The sequence below is a fragment of the Marmota monax genome, unplaced genomic scaffold (genome assembly GCF_021218885.2).
Source record: "Marmota monax isolate L192 unplaced genomic scaffold, Marmota_monax_Labrador192_F-V1.1 WCK01_AAM20220418_F8-fsc00483, whole genome shotgun sequence".
Classification (NCBI taxonomy): domain Eukaryota; kingdom Metazoa; phylum Chordata; class Mammalia; order Rodentia; family Sciuridae; genus Marmota; species Marmota monax.
In genome coordinates, this window is record NW_026693125.1 from 239532 (window position 1) to 264094 (window position 24563).

General features: G+C 42.0%; 1 protein-coding gene across 1 annotated transcript in view; it reads right to left on the reverse strand.

Moving 5' to 3' along the window:
- The window catches only part of LOC124099792 (death-associated protein kinase 1-like), a 35621-nt gene extending 13316 nt beyond the window's left edge, over window positions 1–22305 (reverse strand). The window contains 4 exon segments of the mRNA XM_046455015.2: window positions 5524–5746; window positions 17755–17943; window positions 19715–19774; window positions 22081–22305. Coding sequence (XP_046310971.1) covers window positions 5524–5746; window positions 17755–17943; window positions 19715–19774; window positions 22081–22305 — 697 coding nt within the window.
- Between the last annotated feature and the right edge of the window lie 2258 nt (window positions 22306–24563).

The following is a 24563-nucleotide window of genomic DNA, read 5'->3' on the forward strand; positions in this document are numbered from 1 at the left end:
TCCCCAAGCTGTAAAGAACTCTAATTCCTTGAGGGAATTATTACTTAAAATTCTGGGACCTAACTACAATAGATACACATCAGAAAAGTGGGGTATCACCCCCAGCTACAGCTAATTATAACCCCTCAAGGAGCTATGGTTTCCAAAAAAAAATTTCCATCATTATCTCTTGCAACCAGCCTTCCCTTATTACCAAAACGATGTCAGAACCATCCTGTCAACTAGAACATCAAGACCCTCACAAAGAAAGCATGCTGAGGGCCATCCAAGGGGTAATATACCAAAACCAATTAAGGGTGGACAGGAAAATGGAGGCAAGAAAAAAAGACTCAGTCCCCTGAAAAGCTCCAGCCTAGAGACCACCTCGCCATCCTCTTTGTGAGGCAGTCCGTGCAGTCCCTATGCTGTATGTTACTCTCGCTTCTCACTCTCTTTACTAAACTTTTGCTTACTACTTTGTGTTTTTCTGGAATTCTTTCCAGTGGAGTCAAGGACTGTGGTGGCTGCCCCAGCTCAATGTGGCAGGCCCTAGCCCTATAACAACCCCAACATGTGGTGAAGCCAGAAGCTATCTGCTTTATGGCTGAAGCTCAGACCCTGGCCTGAGGTAGGTGTTCCGTAAGTATTTGTACCCTTAGTTCACAACGGGTAATGAAAGACGCTAAAAGTTACCCAAGAAATGACCATTTCACCGAGTAGTGTGACTTTCAAAATTGGTGATCCAAACACAAAAGCAATCCCATATTTAGAGACCAAAGAATTAAGACTCAGGGGATGGGTAACAGGAATAGCTAAAGGAAAGAGCAAGAAGGAGAAAAACAGACAGATGGATGAGGCTTAAGTACAGAAAAAAGGAGGGAGGGCAGTAGGAGAGGCAATTTAATATATATTTTATTCTGATTATAACAGTATAATGTTTGATAAAAAGAAATGTAAGATAAAAAATGAAATGACCTAACCCCAAAGGTTAATTTGGTCCACATCACAGTGTGTCCTCACAAATCATTAGTTCAAAATAATGGACTTTGGTGATTCCCAGGAATGGGTTCGTCCTTCTTCCTGTGCCCTGACACCTGTGCCTAGGACAACCATTTGTTAGGACCAGACCACGTTTAGTGGCCTCTGGGCTTGTGCTTGCTGAAAGCAGGCAATGTTTGGTAAGTGGTCATTATTCCTGCAACTCAAAGACAGTTTACATGGAGAATATAAAAGGTTAGGGTAGGGCGTGGATATGATTAAAATAATAGCTTATAGGGGAACCCTGAAATCACAGAATGAAATTTTTTTTAAATTTTTGTAACTGCTGCCCCCCCCCAGTGATAAAAAGGGGCAGACCCCAATGGAGAACCAACCCACTTTGGCACCAGGGTCATAAGAGATTTCCTTAGCAAGCTGCTCTCTAGTGAGGACAGGAACAACCTCTCAAGTGTTCCTCCCATGAGAATGGATATTTTCCTCCATCTTGCAGGGCTTCGACTAAACAGCCACAACCCTCAGGGGGTGATAAAGCTAAGTGAAACATGCAGTAGCAAGATGATGAGCAAATGTAAGATCTATTGGGGGTTGGGGCCCCCCCCCCCCCCCCCGTGTGTCAGACAAGTGTGTGAACTCAGAATCCTCTAATGCCACTTTCTTCATCAAGGGCTGAGAATTTGTGAAATGGAAATAACATAGCCTCCCTACCTCCACCTCTTCTCTAGTACTGCTCTGATCAAAGAGGACAATTCTGATAGTGTGAGAGCTTTAACTGGAGGCCTAGCAATATTGTAAGCCGCTGTGAACAGGGCCGGCCACATTCCACCCAGGAGAATGCATACCATGTCCTGTCTCCTGCCTGGGAGCTCAGCTTTTGCCTCTAGTGTTTTTGTAGGAATGGCAACAGCAAAGAGTCAAAATTTTAAAAGCAAATAAACTTCTTGATGTCCAACTGATGGACATATTCCCATGTGGGCATATCTCCAGTAGAAAGAAATAAGGCCTGCCAATTCCAGAAGTTGTTGTGAGGAGGGACAGCAGTGCCACTGGGAGGTGACAGTGCTAATGTTTGTAGAATCAGGTGACTTCCCTGGAGGCACATACTTAGGGGTAGTCTTTCCTGTGGTGTCTATAAGCAACTCCTGTTTCTGTTCCCTAGTATGCATTGTCCACTGCCAGAGCCCAGCTCCCTACCACTTGTACTTTGGGGCCTTATACTTGTGCCAGGCTCAGCTTTTTAGAGAATGTTCTTTCCTGCTGATAAACAGCTGTGAGGGATAGGAGTGATATGACCTATCCACCTCAGAGCTGGCAAAATCTTCTCTGGGTTCAGCCCAAACCCCAGATGTGCTTTCTATGACATCTCCCTCAACTCAAGCCTGCAAAGACATGTTAACCCCACCAGGGCAAAAGGAGGAGATACTGTGGGGCCCATGGGTACCACTCTTACCTCCCTACCAGCTGCAAGCAGGTGCTGGATTTATGGTATAGGAATATCATTACTCCTGGGACTGTTTACATAAATATCCTGCCAACCCCTCTGGAGCAGATGTGCCACTTGAGCTTTAAGAAATATAGGCAGCTATAGATGTTATACTTCTTCTGCCCTTGTCTTGACTCTCCCTCCAAGAGGCTACCTAACCTGGAAGAACCTACCTGGGTCCAATTCAGCTCTCGCATTGACCAGGTGTGACCTTAGCTCAGGGATCCCACATTCCATAGCATTCCTGTCCTTTCTCCACTGATCTGAAATATCATTGTTCAGGGTAGAATCTCATACATGGGATCCAATGTCTATATTTGCCTTCTTTCTCTCCTGTTCTACTGGACTCCTGAAGTTGGGGGGCAGATGGGGACCATGTGAGCCTATATCCTCAATTGGAAGCTGTCCTCCTCCTCCCTATAATCACTGCTAAGCAGGAAGGTTGAACCAGAGAGGCCAATTCTTCCAATTTCCCACAAGAAGTCAAATATTCAGGTTTTTAGGTGAGATCTCTTGATTTAAACGCTATCAACTAATTCAATTTATCTTTTCTCCTGCCTAACTCTAAAGAGAACATGGCAACTTATCAGGCCAGGCCTATGGTAGCTGGTGTTCACCACAACTAGGCAGCCACACCTTGTATCTCTAGGCCTTGGGTTACTTCTCTATGAAATGCATTTGATCTACCTCTGAGTCATGGAAATCAAATGAGATAATCCACATGCAGCACCTGGAACCCAGGTTAGCATGACCTTTGATTTTGGTGTCCCCAAGGAGCAGCCACCTCACAAGCTGGACAGACTCTTGGGCTTCTCTGGTTTCTTTCTGGTGTATATTACATTATTAAGACTTGAATATCTCCAGGAGGACTTCCTCAGAGTTGTGCTTCCTGAGTGAATGATGTTAACTCCCAGGGGGCGAAAGTATGAGGAAGGTTTTCTTCCTTCAGCATCCTCTGAGATGACAGGATGCAGGAAAGACTAAAAAGAGAATCACATGGGATTGATTGACTTAAGCGCAGCATTTATTCTCCTAATTGTCCTCTTGGAGAAGCAGGGCTGCCTATTAGATGTGAGGTAGGGGAAATGGAAGGATTCAGCTGGAGTAGGCACCTCTGCTCAGGGTAGCCAAAATAACAGGAGAAGCTGTCTCCTCACTAGACCTGCCATGGCTCTGCTGAGAGCAACTGAATAGTTCATCTGCTCCAGCCACAGATGGTCCTCCAGGAGATCTTCTTTCCCAGCACCCATGACCCAACTGTCTCCAAGCATTGACTTGGATGTGGTTGCTTGCAGCAAGGTTTGTTGACTACAACCATCCTGAATGGTATTTTGCCAACATCCCACTTCAGAAACTAGATATGGAAAACTGAACAAAGGGAAGAGAAATGGAGACATTGTTTCTGAGGAGTTGAACAGCAAGTATGTATTCCCTCCCAGGGAACTCATGCCACTAGATCTGGGCTCCTGGAATACAATCTTCACATCAAATTAGGACTCAGAAATTCAAGACCACTGTCTGGTGCTTGTGCACTAGTGCACTCATTTACTGCCTGTCTCCCCCACAGAAGTTCAGACCAGTGATATTAACCCTCAGTGAGAGAAAGCCAAATCCCTCTAGCACCAGGAACTGCTGGAGAAGCAGCAGTCACAAAGGCTGGCCCTAATAATCAAACTTGGAAATAAATCCATTGTAAGAAGATATAACTAATCTCAAATAAAGCCAAAATGACAGAGAAAAATGGAAAATAAGTACATAGAAATGCACTTGCACAGAGCATTCAGGCACCAGATGCTCCATGAATTGGCAGCTAGGACTCCACAGCCTACTGTCCTATCAAAGTTTCTGTGATACTGGTAGAAACATCCCATAAGACTGTTGTGTGGAATACATGAGGCACCTTACATATCATATTTTGCCTAGTTCTTGGCACAGCTGGTGCTCAATAAATATTAGCAGTCTGTATTAACAATATTATCACTATAGTAATTACAATTCCATTTCAGTTATTTCTTCCCCAGGTTCCCAACTGTATAGCTATAGTTAGGGACAAGAAGTTGAAAGGGGAAAGTGAATCTCAGCTGGCTGCCCCTGACTACTGCACTCCTCAGACATCCTTCCTCACTGAGAGAGGAATGCACAGAAACACAAACTTCAAAGTATTTGTTTTAACTTACAGAACAGCTATAACACCTCTGTAATATCATGTACAAAAAAGTGACTCTGAGGTACACAACTTCAAAATTGACATTGTTTAGAAATTCATGGAAGGACTCTATTCTTACCCTCACAAGCATTCATTCTATCCCTCTACAGTGGGACTCTGGAGACACAATACCCACGATTGCATAGTTTTCTCTTGCTCACTGTGGGTATTTTTCCTCTCAGGAGGGGTGTTTTATCCTGCAGTTCTGGGTGTGATTCCTGACAGCCACTTTCAATGAAATGACAGATGTACCCACAGAAGGTAGGGAGGACAGCAGAAGCTACTTATTAAGAAGGGTTTATGTGACTGATAGATAGATCAACTGTAAAACCATTCAAGAGAATTGGAAACCACTAACCAACTTTGAGCTAAGCAGAAACATGCTTCTTCAGGAACCCAATTTTGTTATTCTGGGCTCTCATATGACTGAGTGTACCCACAATGCTCCAGCAAGAAAGGAGAAGCAAGTCCCCTCCTGGGGCTGCTACTGGATCTGGGTTGTGCTTGGACCTGCATTAGTCCAAGAGCAGAGTAGTACGCTAGAACAAACTCAAGTTCTACAATGTGCACAGTTATTACTCTGGACCTTTGTGATTGATTTCAGTGAGGCCCCTCCTCTACTATGGCTCAGTAGATATGAGTCCAGATGATATGCCATCGCTGGATGAGAGAGGGTAGACACAAAGTCAACAGCCAGCCAGAACCACATGTGAAAGCCAGCAAGGAAATGGAATCTGGGCATCCACAAGCCAAATGACCAAACCAGAGGAACCTCTCATCCTCAGACCTTGACCAGAGAGCCAGAGAGAATGCAGAGCCACAGCTACTCTAGACCCAGCAGCCACACTGAAGCTCCTACCTGTTGGCTTAGCAGTTAGGGGAGATGGTGGGAATCTGGTGGAATTGGTGGAGGAGAGTCTGGGCCGGCGCCTTCTGAAAAAGCTCCTCAGCAGACCGCACTTGAGAGATTCCACCAGGGTGGTTTTCCCGGAACCTGAGTGGCCAAATAGCTTGAGCTTGATTCTTGGCTGGAGATTCTGTGTGGGTCGGAGCTGCTGGATGAAGAGCCCTCTGTGAGTATCCTGAATATAGAGGGAAAAGAGCCTGTTAGTCAGAGGCGGGGACAGTGGGAGAGTAGCCCTGAGCATACTTCAAGTGATGATTTCCACCTAGTCACCAGTCTGCACTTGACACTTGTAGTACAGATTTTGTTCTGTATCCACCAAATTTCTTAACATTTCAGGCAAATTTCACACACTATGCAAATCACCATTTAAAGTATCCCATTAACAGGATTTCAGTACATCTCCAATGCTCTACAACCATCACTGCTCCCTGGTACCAGAGCACTTTCCTCATCCCAAAGGAAATTACCTATTAGTATTTTTTTGCCCCCCCCCCCATCTACTCAGCTTCTGGCAATCACTGCTCTGTTTCTCTCTCTCTGGATTTGCCTATTCCCATGGCATGTTTGATGCATAACAAATAGGTGGAACACTTGTGAAGCCATCAATTTAACTTGAAATAGGATGAACCCTCTTTGACCAGCTGGAAGCCCACTTCTCACTTGTGTGGAGGAACTGTTTCCTTAACTGCACCATCAAGGAACAAGAGGGCAGACCTTTTCCTGTCTATGCAGGGTCCGGCTCCTTCATGGCACTGTCACAGCACAAATGAAAAGAGCATGTCCTGTTTTGGTGGAGGGTCTACTTATTTGATGGTGGTACAAAAGGATGGAGCCTATTCCTCTGTGTGGAGTCTCATTCCTTAATGGGACTGTCAGGGGATAAGGCCATTACTCTCTGTGGAGAGTTGGTTGTTAGATGGCATAATTGTGGCACAAGAGGGAGCCCTATTCCTATCTGTGTGGAGGGTCTGGTTACTTGACAACACAAGGGAATGGAGAAAAGGGGAATCACAGGAGCCAAAGAGGACACCTCATCCCTCTTACTTCATTCTTTCCTGCTCCTCCAAGAAGATACAGAAGTCTCCCCTAGACAGAATCCCCACGGATTCACTCACTCATTCATTCACTCACCCACATGAGGTCTCATGTACTAAGCCCAGTGCTAAGAACTGGAAGGAAGAGTTAGTCTCAGCCCAGATCCATATCCTTGGGGAGATACAGAAGTGAAAACAATTTGATATCAGATATACTGTAAGTGCTATTAATGTAATGGTGCTATCAAGGTGTTCAAGGGCATCCACCCAGCTCAAGGTCTGTACAGTGGGGCATTCCTCATGACACCCAGAGTTTTATCCTGCCTTCACATGCCATCCTTATTTCTATCACCTCCTGCTCTGCTCTCTAGCAAGGACCTGTTTGGAGTTGTTGCATGCTGCCTCAGGTCTCTTCCTTTACCGGATTTAGTTTGGCTCCTATGCATCTCACAAAACAAGTCTTGCCTGTCATTTTTCCTACAAGCCTCCTCCCCAGGTATGCTCAGGCTATGCATGGCCTCATCAAACTATAGAGTTATATGAAGCTCTGGCTCTAGACCAGGAACCAACTCAAGGGTAGAGATGGTGTCCCTAGCCCTGGCACATGCGGTACACTCATTAACAGGTGTTACATAACTGACTTCACTCAGAGGGGTCCCAAGCAAGAGCATCTCAGTGAGATCTCACGACTAACTGAACTCATTTCTTCAGTTCTAAATTCTGAGAAATGTTCATTTTTTGTTAATCTATTCCAGTTGAGCCACTGTTATTTTTTTCTTTAACTGTGTGTTTACAAATACATATAACCCTGTAAAAGAGTTACAAGTTTCCTAAACAGTTTCCAATTTCTATTCTGGGATCAGTTGTTTTCAGCCTGGGTAACGCTTCCCCCTAGTGTGCACTGTGGAAAGCTGCAGAGGTATTTTTGTTCTCAAAATGTTGGGGAGATGCTACTGATGCTGGAAGTTAAGTGTCCCCACACCATTGCACAAAATAGCTCACATAGTGAATACTCCTGTGTCCCCATAACTTTTGAGCATCTGTTAAGCATTAATATGGAAGGAAAACCTGTTTATTGTCATCTGAGCTAAGGACATTACTGCATATTACATGTAGCGTAGGGAACTTTAGAAAGGCATGTTTTAATATGCCCCAAGTATTCCAAGATTGTGGTTATATAAATTGATGTTTGGACTTTGGTTTTAATTCTTTGGACTACTTGTACTCCCTGCTTTTGAAAACCCTTTTAATATGTTGTTGTGGCATCTGAGCTACCATAGCAAGCCATCCAGTTAGTACCTGTGAGAACTGCTTTCAATAACTTTGGGGATTGGAGCAGGATCTGCCTATCTCACTAGTCTCAAGCTCCATGTCCCAGCATCTGCAAATGGAGACAAGAATACCATTACCATATTTTACTACAAGCATTTCCCTTTGAAGTTTGTTATTTTCTAGCTAGGGCTCACAGATGATTATCTGTGTAGATGTGTTCTTATGTATGGATTTTATTTCAGGACAGTCCAAGATGCATCACAAAAGATATGCTGTGAAATGTTGGGACATCGAGGGTTGGAAATCATGGCTCTGGAAAGTGATTATAGAACATTCTTATTTCTTCTAACCTAAAGTCTCAACAAAGCACCATAGAAGAAGGAAAGGGCTGGGTGTTCCACCATTATTTCTCCTGGTTTATCATCCAAGTCAAAAAAAAAAAGGGTACTATTGTGAAAGTAGTACCACCAGGGAGGTCACTCAACTGGCTGGAATACATAAGGACTGGGGTTCTCCCCAGTGCCATCTATAGATGTTGATAAGCCCATGTGGCTGAGGAGCCACTGACCCACTGCAGAAATCCTACCTTCTTTCATTCTAGTTTAGCCTTCAGAATCAGCCCTTCATCTTCCTTTTGGACAGCAGCCAGCCTGCACCTCCATCAGATGGAAGCACCTGAGCTGCAGCCACTTTGTAAGGATTGCAACCACCTTCCATTGTGAGCAGAGCAGCAAGCAGAAGGAAACACTCTGCCTAGTCCAAGACATACAACTCAGTCAAGCTGAAATCCCTTGTACCAACTGGTGTCTACTTGACCTGAGACAGAGGGGAAGGCAGAAACCCTGCTTTCAGCTTAAACTCCATGGGGCACTTGTCACAGGTAAAGAACCTGTGTCATGATTCAGCTCCTTTCTGCCTCTTTTGTGCTCCAAGGATATTGACACATGGCACCTTGGCAAACACTCCCATCCTGTGTGAAGGATTGAGGCAGCTCATCCATTCTTCAGGAGTACATTCTTCCACTCTCAGAAGACTTGAATCACAGTAATCGACACACACTGCTGGCCCTGTGTAGCTTCAAAAAGTGGTTCCAATACTACAGATTGACTTATAGGCTGAGGGCAAGTTATGTCTATGCTTTGCATATTCTGAGAATACAGCTTACTATTTCAGATTCCATGAGGGATAGTGGTGGGTTCGCAACTACTGGCAATTTTGTGTGCCCATGTCCTGAGTAAAAACAGAGGAGTTCCAGTGGCTGAAAACAATTGAGACAGATGCACTTCCAGTCTGCAGCCGTTACTTCCGTGTGCATGACATCTTCTAGCTCATGTGCTTTTGCTCACATCTATTATATAAACCTCCAAGAAATGTTTTTGAATAATATCATCATCTTCCTTTTCAGATAAGGAGATAAAATTTAAAGGGCCAAAGCACTTGCCCCAGCTATAGGGAAAAGCAGGATTTACCACAAGGTCTTTTATCTTTCTTATCCCCTTCAGTAGCAGGGGGGAGAAATGAGCAAATAAGGATGTACAAATTAAAGGCAGAATCTCAAAGCTGTGTGCTGGAGATAGAAGCACTAAAGACCTTCCAAGCAGTACCCTGCACAGTTCATGCCCTGGGAAGACACGGCCTCATTTGTATATTGTCTCAAGGAACACATGCCTCTGGGGACATCTTGATTTTAAGTAGACTTATAAGTAATGACAATAAAAGAAGCAGGTAAAATGAGAAAGATCCTCTCTGCCTGGGATTTTCATAGACAGAAAGCATATATCATTTTAGCACCTCATTCCATTTTCTGGCCTCAGTGTGAGTAATCTTCTGCATCCCAGGAAGCTATGTGGGCTTCTGTTCTTTCTCAGAGATGCTGTTTATTTGAAAGATGAGCCATAACCTGAAGACGGATGCACCATCTCAGAATCAGTCACAAGCTCACATGCTGTTTCCCAAAAAGTAACTGTCCTCACAAAAATCTTATTTTACCCCAGAAATAAGCCTGGCTTTTATGATGTCCTCAATTCTAGGTAATCATACAATCAAACATACATTCTAACTTTTCAAATGGGGACCAATGGATAGCAAGCAGAAAAAGGCTTTCAAAAGGCTGACAAATCCTCAGAAAGGAAAACTACCCCAACTACAATAGCCTCAAATAAATAAATAAATAAATAAAATACTTGGGAATCAACAAAAGAGGTAAAAGATCTATACAATGAAAACTACAGAACACTAAAAAAAGAAATCAAAGAAGAACTTAGAAGATGGAAAGATCTACCTTGCTCTTGGATAGGCAGAATTAATATTATCAAAAGGCTGAGAACATGAAAGGGGCCACTGTGCCACTTTCCCTCCTGTCCTGTGCCCAGTGCCTTCTTATATCTACCTGGTGCATCCTGCCCTTTCCACCAAGAGCTGTTGGCCTGGGATGAGATGGACCCATTTGCCATTAACCTCGGCTCTGAGAAGACAGAGGTTAAGAAAAGGTTAAGAAAAGCAAGGAAAAGCAAAATATCCTTGGGTATTTTCACTTCTAAAGAAATCCAAGACCTCTTATCCTTTTCACTGAGAACCCTGGAGAATCTAAACACAACTCAATTTGACTTAACCTTCCATGATAGGTTTCTGAAATCTCAAGGGCTGAGGGTGAACTTTCATATATTGCCACAAGATGGCGCAGCAAGGACAGGAAGGTCCAGAGTCCTCTCTCCCTAGGAAGGTGGTTTTCATCAATCCAGAGTTTCCAACTCAACAGGAAAAACTCTAGGGTAGTTCTAGAAGGTGCTATAAATATTAATTTGTTTGGAAGGGTGCACAAAATTCCACCCATGGTCAAACTTTATTAAGGAGCCACAATACCACCTTGAGACCTGGGTTGGTCCTCAATGGATGGTCCAGATAGGAGCTTGTCCTACAAACACCCCTGGGAGAGTGAACAGCTGGGAATTTTGTGTTATCTAAATTTGGCCTTGAAATATTCTGCTGTGTGTGTCCCCTGAAGTCTCTGTGACTAGGAACATACATGAGGCCTGGGGTGTCCAAGAGTGAGTGAGCACCCCCCTCACTGCATACCAAAAAACTGGGTTGGGAAGAAAACATAGTTCCTAACTATTAGTAGTGCAGAATTCTGAGCTAGAATTTTCCAGGTGGTCATAAAGGTGTACTTTTAGGACATGTTACGTTTACCTATTTCTTAGCTTTAATCATTCACTTTGAGAATATATACAAGAATGTGAGCTTCCATTTGTATTTATATCCAAGGTTTTATAATAATAGAGTCCTGACAATCCCCAACCAAGTATCAACACATCTCACCTGGTTTCCAAAATCACCTCCTACCAGGGTCCTTTGCTCCTCCTCCTCCTGACCCTGACACTGCAGCCTGAACAGCTAGAGGAGATTTCCAAACCAATCAGGTCCAACACCAGTTGGACCACAATGCTGGGCCAAACCAATCTTCTCATCAAGGTTCACAGGCTGTGCTTCCTCTCCAGTCCTACCAGGCATCATTCACTGACTGCACCACAGTGCTCAAGCTTTGGCCTTGGCCCAGTCAGCCTCCTTTCCTGTTTGTTCCTTTGAAGAAACTTAACTCTTACTTTCTCAGGCCCCAGGCCCTTTGCACCCACTATTCTCTCTCTGCTTTCTCCAACCCTTCCTCTGGCTGGCTTCTCCCAGGTTTGCTGATCAAACAGGGAACAACAGCTCCCTGCCCCCTCAAAACATTGCATCAATTCATTTTCATCTATTTAATCCCCTGCAAAGCACATACACTAGGGGGCAGCAAATCATTTTGTAAAGGACCAGATGGTCCTGGTTGCAGCTCTGTCCTGTATGCAAACAAGCCACTGAAAAGAGTAAACGAAGAGTTAAGGCTAGGTTCTAATAAAACTTTACTTACAAAAATAGGTGGTGGACTGGCTTTGGATTCTAGGCCACTATTTGCCAGCCCCCGATCTATCTCATACTGTCTATAGTTTTCTTATTTGTTCACTGACTGGATCTTTTCCCTTCTGTTCTGTATTCACTGTGTTCTCTGAGTTCATTGGAGAAATCTCCAGTGCTGGGTCCTGGGGAGATCTGGCTGGCATACCACAGACACTGGCTATCTTTTAAATGTATGCATACATGGATATTATTAGGTAACTGCATTGCTCTTTGCATCCTGGTGAATTTTTGGGTTTCCAGTGTCCTTTTTTCCAGCACCTTTTTCTTCTGGCAATTTAGCTTTCATGTTCTCATCAGAAGAGATGACTAAACCTCTGCAGGGTGACAGGGAAAATCATCCACAATCTGAGAAACCCAGATAAGAGCACCAAGAGGTGATATGGCTTCCACATGTGACAGAATGCAATTAGAACAGATGGAAGAGAGCAGCAGCTCCTAGTTATGCAAATGCAGTTTACTCATGGTGAATTTTTAATTCTGGGCAACTCCCAATATAGTCCTATTTTCCAAACTATTCCTGGACACCTCTCCACCGTCTAGGCTTAGGCTTAGCAAAAGTAAACTACATTAATATCAGCTTATGGAAAATCTGATTAGAACAAAAATCAAACTAAAATAAGCAAACTCACCAAAACCCGGAAACTATTATTTTAACATCAGATAAGAATGGGACTTGCAGGACAGATTTAGTAAAAATGGAGTCCAATGCAAGCTCTAAATGCAGCCCTCTCCTTGCCTATGGTGACAAGAATCCCGTCTTTTTCTAGAAGAACTGGGTTAGGCTAAGCAATCACAATTTTGAATAGGTTTACAGGGCTGAAAGGGCAGGAGCTGCACAGGATACAGTAGAAGGGGGAACATCCTTTTTGTTATAAGGTGGCAAATGCCAGTCACAGTAAAACTGTGGGGGCTTCCAGAAACACCCAAAGGAAGAGTGTCCTGGTAAGCTAGCTCAACGGGAAAGTGGAAACCTGATTTGCAGGATTTCTGATTTCTAGGGTGTAAATGCTCCACCAGGACTGACTTCAAGACCCTACTGTCATGTCACCAAGTTGGGAAGAGATGTGGATAGACCATTCTCAGGGACAAAACCACAGGTTCCAGCACCTACTGCCCCAATTCACTCCATGTTGAACTGAACCAGAGTAAACTACACAGATCAGCCCTTCCCCATATTCTTCCTTCTTCATGGCCTGGCCATCCCTCAGACCCCACACCACCCAGAGTTGGGTGGGGGGATCACTTGGGTCCCTTGAATACACTAACACAAACTCTATGACCCCATGGGTCAACCCTTGAATTACCTAATAAAGGAAAACACCTCTCCTGCTCTTCTGCCTTCTTCTGCTGGCAGATAAAAAAGAGGGTCTGTTTATCATTTTCAAAAGCCAAACCCAGCAAATGTTCAAAAATCCATTCCTAGGCAATGTCAACTGATGAGAGGTAAAAACATAGGAGGCATTGGTTTTGCTAATTGGCCCCCATGGAAACTAAATAGAATGGTGACACTCTGGCTTTCCCAGATAATGATTTCTCCCATGAATGTTTTCGGAATCAATCTATGGTGACTTACAGAAGGTAGTACCAGCAGAGGGGTTTCAGGGAGTGTGTGGAGGCAGGATTTTTTTGTTTGTTTGTTTATTTTGTTTTGTTTTTGCTTGTTCGTTTTCACAATGAAGGTGGAGAAAGCATGCTGTGATGTTAGATGCCACCAAAAAAAAACACCAATGGCACACATATAAGAGACACTGGAAAATATTGAGGACAAATATCATTGACAGAAAAATGATATTAAATTATCCGAAGTGTAATATATTCTCTTCTCTCTGGAACCCCATTGTATCCTGGTTGTGAACAGTCTCTTCCACCAGGTGACCCAAATTATAACTGCAAATTATATATTGCCTTGGCTTTCTCAGCAGGTATTGGCTGCTCCCAATGCAACCTAGAACCCTCATCCCCATATAGTCTCCAAGGATGCTGTTTTCACAGCTTGATCATTTCCAATATTCAAATTCTAGAATCCAGGTGTACCTAAGTGTCAATTAGTTATTTATTTTGGGACTTACTCTAAAAATATTCAAATAACAAAGAAAACCAAAATAAGATAGAATGCAATTAGAAATGCTCAGCAGATCACTCCTCCTCTTCTGGCTCATCAGGAATCTGAAGTCAAGTGATTTGAAGGAAGGCGAAGGCAAATAAATACAAAAGAATAGGAATTCTAGAAGAAGAAGATGCTGCTGAAGGGAACAGAAGCCTGGCCCACCCCACTGGGAGACAAAGTGTGATCTGATTCAAGGCAGGGCTGCTCTGTACAGGCTCAGCAAGGTATCTAGAAATACCATTGTGCTCAGTGGTAAGGCATCAACACCACAGCAGCCCTGTGCTGGCTGAAAGGCACTAAAAGCAGAGACTGCTACCTCAGGTCTCAATTGCATCTCTGCACTTATTAGCATGTTGCTCACCCTCTTGGATGCCAGACTTCCCTCAGGGACATCCTCCTCTGTGAACCATGGGACTATTGTAAAATTACAGTGCTGGCCAAACATATTGAGAGTTAAAAATGATTACTATCACAGATGAATCTCCTGGGTCCCCACCACAATTGCCACACCTTAACATCTACTCCAAGAGTGCTCTACAGGGGCTTGACTACAGTGCTCTACAGTCTATCACGACTGCAACACATGGCAATTATGTGTGCAGGTACTGTTCTCAGGACATCATTTATAGCAACCCATCTGACCCTTACTGGAAGATGGCACCACACTTAATCCACTGGACAAAAGGGGACACAGAGACAAAGAGCTTGTAAGTTCTTGGGTTGCCCAGCAAGACCTTCGAAAGGAGGGAATGGGAACCCAGGCTGTTGTACACCCAAGTCTCCACTCTTCCGCTGCTAGCCTGTATTGTGCCTCTTAAAGAGAAAAGGAAGGGGAGACTTTTTCCTTGGGTTCTAAGTGCAAGAAAGATAATGTCTTTCAATCAGGAGCATTAAAATTAATGTTCTTTGTGTTGATTTTCCTTTGGAGAAAAATCACAGGATAATGATAAAATACTAAATATTGTAATATTCCCCCTCCCAGCATTCTTTTTAAAACTCAGATATCAAAAGCACAATGGTGACAATCAATAGGAGAAACTGAGACAGTGCAGGAACGCACATCATATTAAATTCAAAATTCTAAGCTGGAAAACAGCCACCCTTTCCTAAAACACATGGATGGAGCACTCCACAGGCTTCTTTTATTTATTTTAATTATAGAAATAATCTAAGAATGGTGCAGAAAATTTGGTAATAGATTAAGGGAGAAAGACCTTTTACTGTACCAATCCCAGTCCAAACCTGGCATTATTTTGAAGCTCTCCTTTTATGTCTTTTTTAAATTTTTTTCCCCCCTGAACAAAATTCCTCATTTTTTTCAAGTCTGTTTTTGCTGTGAACATCTGGGTTTGCATGCAGCCTGGCAATCTATTTTTAAATAAAAGAAAAGACCATTCCTAGAAGGAGATGGCAGCAAAACACAGCAGAATGCTATAAAATATCTATCTCTCTCCCAAAGGAAGTTGTCTCTTGTGCTGGATTATTGGAAGCCATGATTTTTCAGCTAATTTTTGCTTAAAAGATAAACTGACTGCCCATTCCCATGGGAGTTTCTGAGATGGTGATCAGCACTCCAGGCCAAGTATGAACAAAGCCACTGCATTTTCCAGTCTGAGTGTAAAAAGTGCTGCCCTCTGTGGGAGCTGAGCAAGGGCCAGCAAACATCTGGGAAGGAACAACATTGATCTTCAGAAATCCTAGCTAGACCAGGGGCTGCAGGGGAGCTGAAATATCTCTGTGGAGTTTTGGAAATCTAAGAATACCTTAACATACATATTTACATATGTAATGAAAGTGGTATGCCTATTCCCAAAACCCTTTCTAGTCTTAGCAAAGTGTACTTTCTATCAGTGGACACTAGAGAGACCCAGTAGTGAGCGGCCAATAATCTGTGCTTATCCACCCCGTGAAAAAAACAGCATAACTTTCGTGTTTTTTTTGTTTGTTTGTTTGTTTTTACCAGGGATTGAACCCAGGGGCACTTTATCACTGAATTACATCCCCAGGCTTTTTTGAGACAGGGTGTCACAAAGTTGCTGAGACTGGCCTTGAATTTTTGATCCTCCTTCCTCAGCCGCCTGAGTCTCAGAGATTATAGGTGTGTGGGTGGTGCCAGGCACCAGTCTACTATTGGTAGATGGTGGGTAACCAATTGAAAATAGTCCTTTTATCTGAACAGTCTGTCTATAAACATAAGATTCTACACCCGACATAAGGTTACCAACTATATAATCCAGCAAAAACCAGAAATTGCAAACAGGGACCGGGGCTATGTTCTGTTAGGCTGCTGACATTGCTTCAATAAGATGAATTTAAAAATTAGGAAATTTCATGTTAAAAGTTCATTATCTACCTTATTTTGCTTGTAAACAAAAAGTTTTCTCTGTTTTTCTAATCCAAATTGTCACTCACAGAAGGACAGTCCACAGTGCACAAGCAAGAAAACACTTAGCTGACAATGACTTTACTTGTGTCCTGTATGAACAGGTGAGTTAAGCTGGGGAAGTTTTTCTAGACTTCTCTCTTGAATCTTGAGAAAACAGGGGAAATGGAGTTACTCCAGTGGCCCAGGAGTTGACCCAACATCTACCTGGTGCCTTTGTGGCCCCTCACAGCATCAAAAGCAGAAGGGTGTGAAAATAATGATCCATGACATTCTCTCTCCATCAGGTGAACTTCAAAGGGTTTTAAATATATATATATATATACACTTGAAACAGTTGGTTATTTCCAAATCTAAATTCCATACAAAGAAAGAAACTACTACAATCTATCTATAACCTCCCTCCAAGACCATGGGACAACTATGAAAATTCAATCTTCTAGTGGACGTCAAAGGTATGACAACAAACTTTCTGTGGCAGGTACTCTTTGGGCTATATGTCAGGAACACTGTGGGGTATCCAGAGCATGTCTTGGACAATCAACTAATTTATCTATTTATTTCTGTAGAAAATTTGTTTTGTGAAAATTATTTTCATGATCATTAGAGGAAACTTGGAGCTATACAGTAGTGTTTTTAAAAAATGTTAACTCACAATAGCAAAAATAAAAGATACCACTGTTATTTTCTTTCTAAGCATTTTAACATAGTAGGAATTATAATGTGCATAGAATTTATCTTTTACTTTGAAGCCCAGGATTTCTCTATGCATTTTACTCTTCCAATTATGACCTATTCAATTTAAATAACACCAAAGTGAACATTTTGTGCCTACAACAAGAACATTTTGTACCTAGATTAAAGGGTCTATTTGGAAGACTCTTGATGAAATTGCTATGTATGAGGTGGGCTGCAAAGGGTACATCTGCATTTACTTATTTTTTGTCATGTTTCTATAAACCTCAGAGTAACAATGTTTGATAAACAGGAGCATAAGTGATTCCTGGAAACTCAAAACACAAAGGAAAAAAGCAGTCATCTTTCTCATTTCCCCTCTACTTTATGGAAATGGTTAGTACAGGATAAAGACCAGACACAGCAATGGTTAAAAAGTTGAATTATTTTTCAAGTCTACCTCTGGGAGAAGAAATTAAATGGGGAGCTTATGTACTTATACCAAATTGATGTGTAAACCATAGGACAGGGACAGATGCTCTTGCTAAAACCTATGTCCAAAGCTTCCTTCTATTCACTCTAATAATTAACGTGGGGAAGTCTGAGAATTTTTAAAATAAGAATAGGTAGAGGGCTGGGGAGGTAGTTCAATGGTTGGACTCTTACCTATCACGTGCAAGCTCCTAGGTTCAATCCCCAGCACCACAGAAAATAAACAAACAAACAAATGGAATTTCTTATAGATGAACAGAATTTCTCACCTTTCGGAGTCTGGCAAGTAGACCAGCCACGTGCTCATGCTGTTCTGATTTAGCAAGATCCTCTGCCGTCTTTCCATCCTGTTGGTGAAAAATTACAAGTTTCTTTTTGTGCAAAACACAGCTGTATGTGTCTTCCACACACCTAATCTGTGGGTCTGAGGTAGGAAAGTAACAGACATCAGCAGCAAATCAGGTAAACAAAAAGTATGTCCTATAGTGTTTCTTTATCTGGAGAATCCTTATTTGGTTGCCCAGGAAAAGACAAGACAGAGGAACAATCACTGCGTGATGTCTTGGGGTATAACAGAGAGATGTCTCAACCCTCATGGGTGTTAATCAAAATGGATTAGTTGGCTGACTAGTCCATCCTGAGCCCCTCTCTTCAATCAGGAAGACGACCAAGAATATCATTAGGTGCTAAATTCTAGTTAGTGCAAGCTAATGTCTTAACAGTCCTCATACAGACAAACTGAGCCCTCAAATGATGCCGGCTCCTGGCAATCACTGTGCATACCAAAGAAAAGGCTTAATCAAACAATTTTGATTTAAAGATTTTTAGAGACTTCATAAGACCTCAGTTTCATACTGAATGAATTTATTTGTTTTTATACCATGAGTATGCATAAGGGCTAACATTAATTGAGAACCTTCTGATAAGCCATGCCAGACCCAGTTCTTGGTGCTTTGCATGCGTGAACCCTTGGCATCACCCGTGGAAGGCGGGAGCTGTCACTGTGCCCATATCACCAAGAGGGATATGATTGCTTAGTGGGTTATTCTATTGCAGTTTTGTAGATCATTCAAAATTCAAAAGTTTAAATAATGGAAGCAATTTTCAAACAAATCAAGTTCACCTTGCTTTCTCTTTATCAATATTTATCAACAACGAACAGTTAAATTTCCATCCCTGTATAACCACAGGAACGCCCAAAATCTGTCTACCTGGAAACCTCCCAATTCCTCAACTCAGCTTACTCTCTGAGACATGCAAGGGGTCCCATTAGCCCAACATTTCTCAATCTCAGCACTGTAACATTTGGATTAGAAAATTTTCTGTTGTCAGGGGTGTCTAACACCTTACTGAATGGCTCTACCCACAAGGTACCAGTAGCATCCCCTAACTCTGATTTTGTTTATAACCAAAAATGTCTCCAGATAGTTTCAAATTTCCAGTGGGGGTCAAAGTTGCCAGGCTGAGGACCCCTATCTCAGGCTGAGGATGGAGCTCAGATGGATGCTCCAGAGGAAGGATGCTTCCCAAGCAGGACTACCCAGCTCTCTTTGCTTCTTTAAAGTTCTGAAATATGTCAAGTTCCTTCCTTAAAGTTCTGAAATGGGCAGGTGAAGACTTCTCATTTGTTCTGGGGTGAATCAGGTGCCTTAGGGGACACCACATCCCCAGAAAGTGGCTCATGCCAAATCATCTGGTTCCTTTATTGATTCTTCTGGTTCCTTTACTGATATGTGAAAGCCTTCACAGAGACTGAACTCCGAGGAAGAAAAAGAGCAGGACTGGTGGGAAAGTACGGCCTAGGTGACTGGGGCCTTCAGAAGATGATCTAAGACTGGTGCTCTCCAGGTCAGCAGGGATCAAAGACAAGACTTGGAAGGTTTTATTCTCTTGGTGATGTACTTCTATAGTCTTCTAGCCCCAGACAGTGAGATTATACATGTACATACAATCATCCAGTGAGGCAACTGTGTTACATATATCATTTTTCTACTTCCTCTAGGGCTTTCTAACATTGCTTGAAATCTAATAGGAGCAGAATGTTATGAAGGAAAGTGAGTCTATACAGTCCACTTCAGACTTAATTTTATACAGCGTATTTAAAATACTAGGAGTTGACTTGAATGTCTACGTCCACTAGGTAATAAAGAGAAGGATGCATGTATTGATGAAGAAACAGAACAGAAATTGGCACCCCAGCCTTGACCCCTAGTGGAATCAACCACCTACCTGGCACATCATTGCCATTTCTCTGCCATCACAGCCAACTTCACTCTGAATAGCCTTTCTCTAACATGTATTACAGAACATTAGATAGATCAGTCTGGTTTCTTAAATAAAATGGCTACTTCAGCCTAAAGAAATGTGGCCTAGTATTCCAGCAGGCCGGCACCCCCATATAGTTCCAACCTTTTCCAATCTGGCATAAAATAACTCCCGACTCCCACCACACCAGTGTACTCCCCATCCCACACCATGTTCTCATCTCTCTCATCTCATCTCATCTAAAAAGTAAGTAGAGTGCCATCCTACATCAAGCCATTAGAATAAAATAGCAAAGAACCTCAGCAGTGGATGTGACACTTGAAGTCATTTGATCCAATCTCTTAATCTATGATAGTCCCCAAAATGATCTAACCTAAACCCAAACAACCATTTTTTTTTCTGCTTTGACATTTTGAGCTTTATTGCTAGGCAAATTATCTTCAGAGTAAAGAAAAAAAAAAAAAAGAACTTGGAGCCTCAGGTTCAAGAATTGCTGGTCCACTCTGATTACAAAAGGGATAAAAAAGGAGTAGGGACATAGAGATAGCAATAAGTACACCCAGACCTTGGATTCTAATAACATTCTCCCATAGAAGGAACCAGGGCTCCCTGGAAAAATAGCTGATTTTTAGGTCAGGAAACACTCAAGGTGTGCCTAGAGTGTCCTACAGTGCCAGACAGTGAGGAAGTGCTCAAAAACCCCACAAGGATTGAGTACATCAAGGGGCCCCAGGAACCAATAGCCAAAGATTCCCCAGTAGCCAAAGCTGGAACAATTTAAGCAACTAACTAAAGTACTATAGTATTATAACCCAGATTAATAGTAAATATATATGAGTCCACACTGATATAAATAAATAAGTAGAAGAATAATAGACAAATCTCCCAGTTAGAATTCCCAGTAATATATGTCAATATTCTACCCTCAAAGAAGTGGAGTATAACTGCCCACTATTTAATATGGCCTGTGCGGAGCAATTTATTTTCAAGAGTACAGTATGGTGCCTCAGCCCGGCTGCAGCAAAATAACCGGGGGGTGACGAACAACTTGTGTAGATTGATACAGCAGGAGTAGGAGCCGTTTATTGTAGGACAACAGAGGTATTTATACATTCCACACAGCTTATCTTAATTAACATAAAATAGATACATCAGTCAACCAATAAGAAATCTCCACACTTAATGGCTCGCTGGTGTTACTTCACAAACCACTCCCTCTGGCATTTTGCCAGGCGCCATCCAGACTTGTTTACAGACTCTAACATTTCTCTGGCAAAATGCCAGGAGCCATCCTGACTTGTTTACAGACTCTAACATTAACAGTATGGAAAGGGGAAAATGAGAGTAACTTCACAGTAGAGAAATCTGATATAAGCCACTTCAGCCAGGTGACAAAGACTATCACCAACACAGATGTCATGTTGATCTATGCACCCTTGACGAGATGCAGTGAAAATCATGCTTTACTTGTGTAGTTTTCCTCCCCAAGTCCCAGTCTCATCATGAGAAATGGGTTAGACCAATTGAGGGACAGTGTGCAAAATACCTTTCTAGTCCCCTTTAATCTGTCAAAATGTCCAGGCACCTTGGTACATGCCTGTAATCCCAGTGATTCAAGAGGCTGAGGCAGGAGTATTGCAAGTTCTAGGCCAGCCTCAGCGACTTAGTGGAAGTCTCAAAATAAAAAATAAAAAGGGCTGGGGATGTGGCTCAGTGGTGGAACACCCCTGGGATCAATCTCTGATGCCAAAAAAATAAATAAATAAATAAAAATCTAGGAGGGTTAGTGGAGAGTTTGGGAGGATATATATGGGAAGTGGGGTGGGAAAAAAAGCAAGAAATGGGATACCAGGCCATCAGGGAGGAACCTGAACCTAGTTAGAAATTACAGAGTTCCCAGTTCCAGAAGGTCTGAGTTTGCCTGGGATCCTTCTACAAGTGGTTCTTGGGTTTCTTCCTCCTTCATCCCCGAAGCCCAGCCTACTTACAGCTGTTGGTTTCAGTCTGAAAAGGACACTGAAACCACATGAACGGGCTGCCTCCAGCATTTAAGTACAGACAGAGTAACGGGGGCCTGAGAAGGTCTTAAGAAGAAGCAGAAATAAACTGATGTCCCTTCCTTCCTTCCTTCTTTCTTCTCTTCTTTTGGGAAAAGATAAGATAAAATAATTTTCCTTGACCTTCATAGATATGTGAATTATTCAGATTTCAATCACATAAACAAGCCACTGCAAGTATTTGAAACAGGAAATGGATTATATGAGTGACTGAAGAGAAAATGCAGTAGAGAGCAGCAAAAGCAGGAAACTCCTGTTCTCCCATCCGCTAACCTGCAAGGTCAAGAGCTGAGGCTGTGTTACCAGATCCAGGGAGTAGAGTTGGTTCATAGGAGCCAGAACCACTGCTGGAAGTTCAGAGGAGCCAGGACTCCTAGTGTAGCTGCCTGAGGCACAGAAGGAGTGAGAGGAAGAACTGGTTTCTTCCTTTCTCTTGACCACCCAGATGCCAGGGGAGTGCAGCCTACAGGGTGTCTGCCCTCCTGTAACCCCGGCCATACAGGAAAAAGGAGGAGCAAATCTAGGGCAATCAGGTCTACACTCTAAGCTACAGTGTTAGCACTATCTGTAGTTTGATGTACAATTAGGTCTGGGTAAAACCAGTCAGATTGACAAGGTCTTTTCATTTGGAATTTTCAAAACCCTTAAGCACCTCTGTGGTGAAAAGGAATGCTCTAGTTATAAAATGATAACTAGAAGGTTGAAATAGAGCTGTTTATAGGAGATCTCAAAGAAGGTCAGTCACATAGCTGAGCAAAGGACTAGAATCTCTTTTATTTGCTTCCCTATTTTCTGTTGTTTCACTTTCTCTCCATTTTAATTCCACACAGGGTTATGGGCAGAGTTGAAATTGAAACTGGGTGCTTAGTACCTTGTCCAGTGAAAAACTGTTCTGCTAAACTTAGCTTTGGAAGAGAATAACGTGCTTGTTTCCTATAAAGACAGAATTTGCTATGAACAAAGGAACAGGCCCATACATAAGAACAAAGACAACAAATTTTTTAAAAATACAAACAGAGGAGCTAACATTTTATTGTTTCTGCTAATGTTCAGTCACTTTGGAGGCAGACAGCCAAGATTCAAATGCAAACATGCCACAAATAAGCAGATAGAAAAATGAAGCAGACATTTAGCAATTTTTGAAAATATCTTGTCTTTTGAAGAGCCCTATGATATTTTAAAGGTTTTCGTTTGTTTGGCTATTTTTTCTTTCTTTCTTTTTCTTTTTTCTTTTCTTTCTTTCTTTTTTTTTTGGGGGGGGGTTGTTTTTGTTGTTAAGGGTATTTCTATTACAAAAATGCCTTTGAAATTGGATGGATCCTAAGGAAAAATATAACCTCTTCTCCTGCCTTGGGTTACTGGGTCAACGGGATTCTGACTATCTCAATGATACTCTGAGAATCTAGGAAAAGCTTAGAAGCTCCTTTAGCTTGGGTTGAAACGGCAGGCCTCTTGCCACCTTAATTTTTTATGTGGATCCTTCTCTGCTCTCCTTGGAAACCAAGGGAACAGAACAAATCTGATTTGTCCAAGAACACTGAGACACTGTAATTCTGTGGCACAATTTTGAAAGGATATTATATTCCTAAGGAATGACACTAGGGGAAAAGGAGTAATAGTGATGGTGATAAGAACAAAAATTCTGGGAATACCAGGAGCATGCTTCCAAGTTCTCTTCCTGAGATAATGCATATCTAAAATTCATATCTATAATGCATATCTATAATACAGAGATGCAATACAATTTCAATCAAAATCCCAGCAAATAATTTTGTGGATATCAGAAAACTAGTTCTAAAGTTTATACAGAGTGGCCAAAGTTCCAGAATAAGCAATATAATCTGGAAGGAGAAAAAAATTGGGTGCCTGATACTGTCTGACTTTAAGACTTACTCTAAAACAATCAGGAAATCAAGATAGTATAGTATTGGTGAAAGAATAAACTAATAGATCAGTGGAACAGAATAGACAACCCAGGAATAGATCCACTTAAATATAGTCAAACAATCATTGACAAAGGAACAAAGACAACAAATACAATGGAACAACTGGATACACACCTGCCCCCCACACACACAAAAAAAAGAATTTAGATACACACCTTGCACTCTTCACTAAAATTAAACTCAAAATGGATCACAGACCTAAATGTAAAATACAAAACTGTGAAACTCCTAGAAGATAACAGGAGAAAATCAAGATGATCTTGAGTTTCATGATGAAATGTTAGTTTCGACACCAAAAGCACAATCCATGAAAGAAAAAATTGATAAGCTTAACTACATTAAAAATTTCAGCCTGGCATAGTGGCAGGCTGAGGCAGGAGGATCACAGTGCTGGGAAAGCCTGGGTAACAGGGAGAGATCCTGTCTCAAAATAAGAAATAAAAAGGGCTGGGATGTAATTCAGTTGTAAGGAGTACCAATCCCTAGTATCATAAAAAAACAAATAAATAAATGAAATGAAAAATTTCTGGGACTGGGTTCAGTCCCCAGTACTGAGAAAAAGAAAAAGAAAAAGAAAAAACAAATCCTGGGACTAGGATTACATCTCAATAGTAGAGAACATGGTTAGCAAGAGCCAGGCCCTGGGTTTAATCTCTAGCACCAAAAGAGAGGAAAAAAAAATCTGTTCTATGAAAGATACTATCAAGAGAATGAGAAAATATTTTCAAAAGATATCTAATCAAGTACTATTATCCAAAACATAAACAACTCATAAGAGTCAACTTTAAGAAAATGAACAACCCAATTCAA